Below are 10,074 nucleotides of genomic sequence, written 5' to 3'. Positions count from 1 at the left end.
TGGATTGCATGTTAGAGCAAAAAGAGGCCTTGTCCTTTCCACTCACTGTTGTGAAACAGTGCTCGAGAGGCCTTGGAGGGTTTGAGCCAAGGAAACACACCATGTGAGCGGTGGCCAAGAAGGCATGGTGGAAAGTTACTCACACCATGCAGGCATGGCATCCACATGGAAAGTTTTATTATTAAAGGGGAAAGGGAGAAGGGAAGGGAGAAAGGGAGGAGAGAGAGAGCATGGAGGTGTGCACCTTGCAGAGATAGAGAGAGGGAGAGAGAGACAGGAAGGAGGAGGAGGAGAGTTTTTTCCTCTTAATGGAGGCTTTATGTAAGAAGATATCAGGACGCTGGGTGGGTCCCCAAGGGGAAGTTCAGAATGCTAACACTCACAAGAATCACACTCCAGAGAGAAAAAACAAGCTCCCAAGACCCTCCTGCTGCTCACTGGCCATTTTTCCCTCTTTGGTCAGAAATATGAGCAGATATTACATCAGCTGCAAGTGATCCTAGCTGCCGGTAGCTACTCTGCCACAAGAGACGGAGTCTCCGGACCTGAGAATCCATCCATGGGGAAGCAAAATGCATCAGCACTGCACAGCGCTGCAGCCTGCCCCGTGGCGCACCTGTGCCCTGATGACATCACAGGCAGGATGCAGGGGCTGGCTGCATCTGAATTGTGACATCAGCAAAACCTGGGCCATCCTCAAAGAAAGGGCATCTGGATAGGAAAACCATGAAACAGCAGCCACAGGGAAAAGTAAGAAGGTGGCAATCATCAGTCCCCAGGTAGGACACGAGGTGACAGATGGGGGACACTCTCAGCAGCTGGTGAGTGAGGTTCAGGCCAGGTCTTGGTACCTGAGTATCTGTGGGTCTTTCCTTCTTGGCATAGGACAGCAACTATCGGACTCTCGCTGACATGCCGAAGGTCTCACGTGAGTTCAAGTTTCTGACCTCCCCTCCTGAGTACCAAGGAAATGGCCCCTTCCCCATGTCACCCTGTCCTTCCTTCTGCCCTTTCTCTGCCTTATCCCTAACTGAGGCTGAGACCAGGAGATAGGATTCTCATGTCCAACCCCATGGAAACTGGCTGATGATACAGCCCTGGTACCCCATGGTCAGGCAGCCGCTTCTGAGAGAAAAATGCTGTGAAAAGGAGCAGGCCCATGGCGTAAAGACCATGTCCCTGGTGTGCAAGACCATGTCCCTGGTGCAAAGGGACATGCCCTGCTCCCCGCCCCTGCTATGCCTGGATTTTTCTCTGTCTTCTCAGGATCAGGGCAGGACCAAGTCCCCTTGCAGCTCCCTTCCCAGTCCTCCAGAGCTTCCCAAATGCAGTTCCTGATGAGCAACAGCAGTCAATGCATGTTGGAAGAACAAGTCCTCTGTCCCATTTGCCTGGAGGTGTTCCGAAACCCCGTCACCACCGCCTGTGGCCATAACTTCTGCATGACTTGCCTCCAGAGTTTCTGGGACCACCAGGCTGCCATCGGGGAGACATACTATTGTCCCCAGTGCAGAGAGACCTTTCCCACTAGGCCCCGCCTCTGCAAGAATGTCATCCTTGGGGAGATGGTGGCTTGCTTCACCCAGGCCAAGGGCCAGACCTCAGGGCCCTTGTGGAACCTGGCTGGCCCCACAGACGTGCCCTGTGACTTCTGCTCCCCACAAAAGCTGAGGTCAGTCAAGTCATGCTTGCAATGCATGGCTTCCTTATGCGAGAAACACCTGCGCAGCCACTTTGAGGACCAGTTGTTCCAGGACCACCAGCTGCTGGAGCCCGTGTGGGACCTCAAGAACCGCTTGTGCCGTAAACACCGCAAGCTGCCGCAGCTATACTGCCGCACAGAGGGCAGCTGCGTGTGTGGAACCTGCCTGCTGGAGGAGCACAAGAACCATGACACCACCCCGCTGGAGGATGAACGGGCCCGCAAGGAGGTGCGGAGGGGTGAGGAGGAGGGTGCTCCAGGTTCTCGGAGGCTGGCACATTTCCCTGGAGGAAGGGAACACAGCTCGACCCAGGCTTAACAGCACCAAATACTTGAGATTCGAAGGCAGGCGTTTGAGAGCCCAGGCAACGTAAGCGACAGGAGAACCCGTCTCAAAAGACAGATAGGCTGGGTCTGTGAAATGGGTCAGAGGGTAAAGGTGCTTTCTATCCTGATGATCTAAGTTCCATCCTCAAAACCTGCATTTAAGTGCAAGGAGAGCTGGTTGTGATGATGCATGCCTTTAATGCCACCATTTGGGAAGTAGAGGCCAGCCTGGTCTACATAGTGAATTTCAGGACAGCCAGAGAGCTACATAGAGAGACTATGTCTCAAAAAAAAGGTCTTGTGGTGGTGGTGCACACCTTTAATCCCAGCACTTGAGAGGCAGAGGCAGGCAGATCTCTGAGTTTGAAGCCAGCCTGGTCTACAGAGAGAGTTCCAGGTCAGCCAGGGCTACGGAGAGAAACCCTATCTCAAAAAAAAAAAAAAAGAGTGAAAAAAAGATGAGCCCTGACATCCATACGTGAGCCTTGGCACGCACACATGCCCCACAGTAATAAGTTTTCTAAGTTAGGCAGCTGCTAGCATGACGAGTCGTGTTACAGCACAGGAAGGAGGTGAGGTTAACAAGGAGAGTGCAGAACTGCACGTCAGAAGTCTCCGTCTATAGTGAACAAGATGGTGACGGGGTGGGAAAGGTTGCTTACAGCCGTCTCCATTAAAGATGTATCCAGGAAACCCCTGTGACTTGCTTCTCTCAAGAAGCCACAGAAAGGGCAGCTGGGGAGATGGCTCAGCAGCTAAGAGCACTGGCTGCTCTTCTAGAGGACCTGGGTTTGATTCCCAGCACCCACATGGCGGCTCACAGCTGTAACTCCAGTTCCAGGGGGACCAGAAGCCCTCTTATGTGCATGCAGGAAAAACATCCATGCATATAAAATAACAGATAAAATGTTTAAAAAAATAACTCCTCGGAAGAGACATCAGTTCCTTCCTAGCTCTTCCCGTGGTCTTCCTTTAGTTTTCGCTGAAGCAGTCTTCCCTACCCTTCACCGTGTCTAGTTCACTAGAGGAAACCCTGTGACCACTTCATTAAGCAACACTCCTAGGACCCTATGTGCTTGTGTTCACTGCAGTCTTGAGAGAGGGAGGTGAAGGCTCTCACGGCTGGCACAGCTTCTGAGAAATGAGCCTTCCAACAGGTTGCGCAGGAACAGGTTATTGTGAAAGTAAAAACAAGCATTAAAAAAAAAAGTTTATTTCAACATTATCAAGATTTAAACACAATGCATACACCCCTGTAATCTGTTTCCAACCCTCAGGAGGCTGAAACAGGAAGATGGCTTTGAGTTTAAGGTTAGCCTGGTCTACATAGCTAGTTTCAAGCCAACTAGGCCTACAGAGTGGGACCCCATTTCAGCGGTTAAAAGTCCTGGGTTCTGTTCCCGATACTGACATGGTGGCTTACATCTCCACAGCCAGCAGGCACACACAGGGTGCACAGACATTACATCTAGGTAAAAACACCCATACACATAAAAAATGATAATCAAATAAAACAAAAACTGGGCATACCAGAAGCACTAGCCCTTAAATGGCTTAGGCAAAAGGACCCCAAGTTCAAGGTCAGCCTGAACTTTTACGGGCTACATAAAATAAACTCTGCCACCCCCAAATAAAAACCAGACTGGGGAACTGGCTCAGTAAGTAAAGTGCTTGTTTTTATAGGCGTGAGAACCTGAGCTCAGCCCCCATGTACCAACAGCCAGGCATGGTGGTACACTGGAGATGCAGAGGCTCGCCGGCTGGCTAGTCTAGCTGAATCAATGAGCTGTTCAGTGAGAGACCCTGCTACAGAAAAAGAGGGGGGAGGGCTGGAGAGAGATGCAGCACTCAAGAACACTGTCCTCACAGAGGACCTGGGTTCAGCTCCTGGCACCATAACCTCTGTAACTCCAGTTCCAGATCTGACACCATGCATGCATGCAAGCATGCTCGCACGCACACACGCACGCACACACGCACGCACGCACACTCACATGTGGTGTATCTGCATGCATGCAGGCAAAACACCCATACACATACAATGAATGTATTTATTGGTTTTTCAAGACAGGATTTCTCTGTGTAGCCCTGGCTGTCCTGGAACTCACTCTGTAGACCAGGCTGGCCTCGAACTCACAGAGATCCGCCTGGCTCTGTCTCACAGCATTTTTTTTTTTTTTTTAAGAAAGAAAATACAGCAGCAAGTGATTGAGGGAAATACCTAATGTTGGCCTCTGGTTTCCACATATACATGCACCTGTGCACACAAGTAGACTCACACACAAACACATGTGTATACACACACACAAAAAAAAACATGTGTATACATACACACACACACACACACACACACACACACACACACACACACACACACACTGCAGCTTAAGGTAACTTCCTCTCCTCTTTCTTCTGTTCCTACCAGCCCCTTCCTCTCAAGGGCAGGGTCTCCAGTAGCCCAGTCTGGTCTTGAACTCCCTATAAGGTTGAAGATACTCCTGTCTACACTTCCTCAGCACCTGATTTTTTGCTCTTCTGCTTTTGAATTTTAATATGTATGTATTTTTTTAAAGACGTGAGCTCCTTAGATTTTAGCTAGTCCATCAGGTACATTCGATAGCCCTGCTGTCCTCACATAACCAACCATCATCAGTCTGGTAAGAACAGGAATTTGGCCGGGCGGTGGCGGCGCACGCCTTTAATCCCAGCACTTGGGAGGCAGAGGCAGACAGATCTCTGTGAATTTGAGGCCAGCCTGGTCTACAAAGCAAGTTCCAGGAAAGGCGCAAAGCTATACACAGAGAAACCCTGTCTTGAAAAACCAAAAAAAAAAAAAAAAAAAAAAAAAAAAAAAAAAAAAAAAGAACAGGAACTTACATCAGAAAAACAAAAGCAATGGCATCACTGAACACATAATTTAGTTCAACTGACCGCTGTTTCACTGTGAGCCTCTCAAAAGAAGGAAGCCCTGCCTGGACTTACAGGTTGGCCAGCACCATCTTCCCTACAGGAACTTGCCAAAGCACTATTCTCCCTGTTCTAATACAAGTACCTGTGGGCGAATGGAGCTAAGCAGCATGGCCCCGGTACCCAGGAGTGTGGTTTCACCACTTCCTACCTAGCTCAAGCCATTGAACCCTTCCCAGCACCTTCCTGTGTCCTGAAGTCCTGTGCTCATCACTTTTAGGAGCAAAGAAACTGATTCCTATGAATGAGGAAGCAGATTCTGAGGCAGTGAAAGAACAAAAGTGTTGCTGTGTGTCACGACACAGGTGTGTGGGTTCACACGGATCCGTGGAAAGAAGACTCAGAGGCATCTTAAGAATGAATCTAGCCTTTCATGGCTGCAAGGGGGTCCAGCCTTGAAGGACTGAAGCACTATCCCTTTGCCTAGGGCATTTTTATTTCTTTCTGTTTACGGTTTAGCCAGTTAATCTCCTTACCTTCAAAGCAACCTAAAAGGAGCTCCCAGAGACAAAATGCCAAGTGCAAATTACTTGATTTCTCAGGTACCACAATTTTCCCGGGTTTCCTGAACCAAGTTTTGCATAGGCCTTTGATCCTTGGGAGACTCTCTGATCCTTGACTCTCAGACAAGACTCACATAGGGCGATAAGAGAAACAAAAAGTGTGGTTAAACAAAGAAAGGATTAGGGCTAGGTGCTACTTTCTGGAGCCAGGCCAGGAGCTCAGCAGGAATGCACTACACAAAAGCCAGCATAAATGACAGGACATCTGCCCTTCAGCCCTGGTCTTAGGCTCACAGAAGCCTGTGAATACAAGGGGTTTATCTCTTCCTGGATTGGCTCTTCCTCTGCCCCTCACTCGCTTCTGCCCTACCACCACACGTTCCAGGTGGAAGTTCGGAAGATTCAGGCCAATGTGGAAAACCAGATGCTCATCATCGCCTCTGACAGCCAGAAGCACCAGGGACGAGTAAGCTTTCTCTCGGTAAGGCAGTAAGGCGTCCTGATAGCTCATGGGACCTCCCAGAAACTGCATGGGATCATGGGGAGGGAGGGGATGCCTGCCTTGGTTTTGGACCAGGAGAGTTGGGTGTAGGATTGGAATTCAGGGATGTCCCCCTACACACCCACCCCAGAAACTGATTCAGACAGTGCGAGATGAGGTGAACAACTGCTTCTCAGAGATCCTTCATGAGATTAAACAGCTGCAGATAAAGGTCTTGGATTTTGTGGAGAAAGAGGAAGCGACTGCCCTGAGAAAGCTGGGCAACTCTATCCAGCAAAGCCACAGCCGGCTCCTCAAGTTGGAGGGGGACAGCGTCTGGCTCCAGAGCCTGCTCACCAACAGGAGCGATGAGCAGTTCCTACAGGCAAGACCCCTCTTCCCTCCACGACAGACACACACACACACACACACACACACACACACACACACACACACACACACATATACACATACATATACACACACACATACACACACACACATACACACACACACACACATACACACATACACACACACACATACACACACACACACACACACACACACACACACACACACACACACACACACACACATGGATGTACCCAGACCTGGGACAAAGTGATCAGGGTGTGAATCTGCATTGCCTTGCCCACTTCTCTGACTGGGAGAGCCCCAGGTCAGCATCCTGAGCTCTCACCAACACCCGCTGCTTTTCCTGTACTGCCTGCAGAGATCAGTTCTCTCCCTTCACTTCCCTGCTTTTGAGTCCCAGGAGAAGATGGGGAGTGCCCTAGGACTCAGTGTATGTAAAATAATCCCCCCCAAAACCACAGCCAGAAGTGAGGTCAAGCCAGTCTATGTATTGAAATTCATTTTCCTCCCTAGCCATGGTCTGATGTTACTGCAAGGTCGGGGTGGGAGGTGAATGTAGGGATGGGGAAGTGCCAGGCAGGGTGGCTGACCAGATAGTGGCAGCGACTTTCTCTATGCACAGGGACCAAGCCCTATTACTGGGACCTCCTAACATGGATCTCCTTCCTTAAATTGCCCTCATACTCCTGGACAGATGTCAAAGATCATTCCTCCCTTGTCCATCTCTGGACAACAGGATGAACTTGGCAATGATCTTTCTGAGCAAGTAAAGGTTCAACTGAATTCCTCCAGCTGTTTTCTCCAGCAGCCAGACCACCATCAACACCCTATCCAAACAACTAGGAGGAGACAGACGCTCACATTTGAAAATGGGCAACATCTCTTCCACATGCCCATGGAGGTGCCCCTGGCAGGTGCCTGAGCCGTGGCTACAGGGGTACTAGCTGCCCCTTTCTGCATAACAGGACTTCCCCAGACTCAAGCACATCCCGGCCTGCATGGAACCCTTGATGGGCGCCAACTGTGAGGAGACACAGAGCTTCCTTCAGCTGCCAGAGACCCTGGCCCAGCTCCGCATCCGGCTGATGGACATAGGTCGTAGCTTCATCAACCAGCTGCTCTTGAAGGGTCAGTCTCTGAGAAGTCTGCGTCTTGTCGCTTGGGAGTGGCACCTCCCCACGGGGCAGTGACTGTGGAGCCCTGCCTGCCTGTGTGCACCCCTCCCAGGTCACATGGGCTCTGGGATTGGCCAAGCCCCTCTCAGGAAGGATGCTGGGATGTAAGGGGGTCCTCAGCAAAGCTTCTCCATCCCCCCAGGCATCAAGATAAACTGCTATGAGGTGCTGCCCGGAGCTGTGGACAGGAAAACACTACTCCAGCGTGAGTTCTCAAACCAGAGGCCAACCTGGGGGAGGGGGAAAGGAGAGGGACCCCTGGGGGCTGTGCCTTCCCTGCCCCACCTGCTTCCGAAGCACCTCCTTTTCTCTTTCCTGACCTCTCACTGCAGACTGGGGACCTCAGACTTAGCCTGGGCTCAAGACCCTGATAGGAAGAGAGAGAGAGAGAGCCTGTCTGTTTCTACCTCAAAGGCAGCTCTTCTGTGGCTGGGGGATTAGTCAAGTCAACTGGAGTAGGCCTTATTTATTCCTCCAACTCCAGGTTTGATGTCCCTATAGGCCCTTTCCCTGGCCTTGGCCCTAGGACCAAATCCCAAGGCTTCTGAGATATTGAGGGTCAGATAGGGAACACCTTTGACCTGTGGGTCATCTCGGCCAGGAACCCTTTGCCCTCCTCCAGTCTCATTCCTGAACAAATAAGGAAGGTGATTATGTTAGGAATCTTTGGGGGGAGGGGGTTGGGGGAGTTGCCCAGGGTCTTACTCCTCCATGCTGTCTGGTACAGCCTCACCTGAGTTGGGCTTTCTTTTGGGCAGGGTGGGGGGTTGGAGACAGGGTTTCTCGGTGTAGTCCTGGCTGTCCTGGAACTCACTCTGTAAACCAGGCTGGCTCGAACTCAGAGATTCACCTGCCTCTGCCTCCCAAGAGCGGGCTAAACTGAGCTATTTTAAGGAGTAGTGTGGCGGCTCATGTCTGTAATCTGGCACTGGGGAGGCTGAGGCAGGGCAGCAGCATCAAGTTCAAGGTCACCCTGGGCTAAGCTGGGCTCAGAAGCACAAAAATAAAATAAATAAAAATAAACCAGTAGGTAGAGAGGGTGCCACTTCTAGGAACCTGGGCTGGAAGCGGGCTGGAAGCAGTCTGAGTCCTTTGTAACTAACTGCTCCTTGCTAGCACCCTGCCCCGGGAACAATAACCCTGGCTCCCTTGTGCCTTCATCCCCCACCGCAGGTTACTGCAACCTGAACTTCGACCCCGCCACGGCCAACGAGGAGCTGTTCTTGTTCAAGGAAACGCACTCAGTGTTGAACTTGGGCATCCTGCTGGAGCCCTCGAGCACCAACACCCCTTTAGTGGGCTTCAAGCAGTGGCCCCAGGTGCTGTGCTGCCCGGGCCTGTCCGAGGGCTGTCACTACTGGGAGGCCGAGGTGTCCAACTCGTGGATGTGCCTGGGTGTCACCTACCGCCACAGCCCTCCGCTGCTGGGCAGTCGCTCACGTCGCAACGTCGTCTACCTGCTGGGCCGCAACCCCTACTCGTGGTGTCTGGAGTGGGACTCGCTCAGGTTCTCCGTGTGGCACAACAACACGCAGACGGTGCTGCATGGCTGCTACCACCACACGCTCGGCGTGGAGCTGGACTTCGGCGCCGGCTGCCTGTCCTTCTACGGCCTGGCCGGCGGCGTGAGCCTGCTCTACCGCTTCCTCACCTCCTTCCTGGAGCCCCTGTACCCCGCGGTCATGGTCAGCAGCGGGGCCTCGCTCACACTCAAGCAGTACCCCGAGGCATAGGCAGCGCCCGCCCGCCGGCCCAGGCTGGCTGCCAATAAAGTTAGACTCTACTACGTACTGGCTGAGCAGGAGTGCTGAGAGGGTGGTGGGCCCTGGTGTGCTCCCCTGCGCCCAGGATAGAAGTGGGTGCCCACCTGCTTCCCAGCCAAGTCTGGACGCCATCTGTCGCCTGCCTGGAAAGTTGACCTGAACCAGACTGGAGGTGCCCTAGGGATGGGGATAGCCTATGTCCTTCAGAAACCAAAATCCTGCTTTACGCACTACCCGCTCCCTACTCCGTCGGCAACCCTTGGCCTTGCTTCTCAGGCTCATACTTGTCGCTCCCCACTGTCTTCAAAGGCTGTGAAGCCTCAGACTAGGCAAGACTTAAGCCAAGCGGCTTCTCTCTCCAGGTGGCCCATCTGTGAAGTGAGTGACCCTGGAGAGTTGGTCAGAGTTCTAGCTTATCTGGGGACCGGAAGGTTAGGGCTGAGGAGCCCAGCCCTGTCTTAGATGCAGGACCAGTGGGCCGACGGAGGTCCAGGTGAGAGGTGGTGGGCAGAGCAGCTGACCTCACTAGAGCAGAGTGTCTCCAGTCAGTGGTGGTTGGCAGCACAGAGGGCTATGGATGGGGGCGGGGGCAATCTATACCTCCCACCCTCATCTTCATGATTTGTGTGAGAGCGGTTCCCTGCCCCCCACCCTGATGAGCCCACTCCACTCACCGGCTGTGGACACCCAGGCTTTTGTAATCTATCTTGCCCAATGAGAGGCCTGGAATTCTGTACAGTGTAGCTTCATCCAAGGCCAGTACAGGCTCCTGCTAAGG

General features: G+C 52.3%; 1 protein-coding gene across 1 annotated transcript; it reads left to right on the top strand.

Annotated features, from left to right (window-relative positions):
• The first annotated feature begins 476 nt into the window (after positions 1-476).
• LOC128122448 (E3 ubiquitin/ISG15 ligase TRIM25-like) lies at positions 477-9,689 on the top strand. The gene is made up of 6 exons (XM_052758035.1): positions 477-1,931; positions 5,885-5,980; positions 6,132-6,365; positions 7,324-7,486; positions 7,676-7,738; positions 8,707-9,689. Exons 1-6 carry the CDS (start codon positions 1,239-1,241, stop codon positions 9,264-9,266), a joined length of 1,809 nt encoding a protein of 602 aa, XP_052613995.1. The 5' UTR covers positions 477-1,238; the 3' UTR covers positions 9,267-9,689.
• The last annotated feature ends 385 nt before the right edge of the window (positions 9,690-10,074 follow it).

Source organism: Peromyscus californicus, unplaced genomic scaffold, assembly GCF_007827085.1.
Source record: "Peromyscus californicus insignis strain IS unplaced genomic scaffold, ASM782708v3 Scaffold_3__1_contigs__length_106647218, whole genome shotgun sequence".
In the NCBI taxonomy this organism is placed as follows: domain Eukaryota; kingdom Metazoa; phylum Chordata; class Mammalia; order Rodentia; family Cricetidae; genus Peromyscus; species Peromyscus californicus.
The sequence above is the reverse complement of the archived record's forward strand: the minus strand, read 5'-3'. Positions and strand labels throughout refer to the sequence as shown.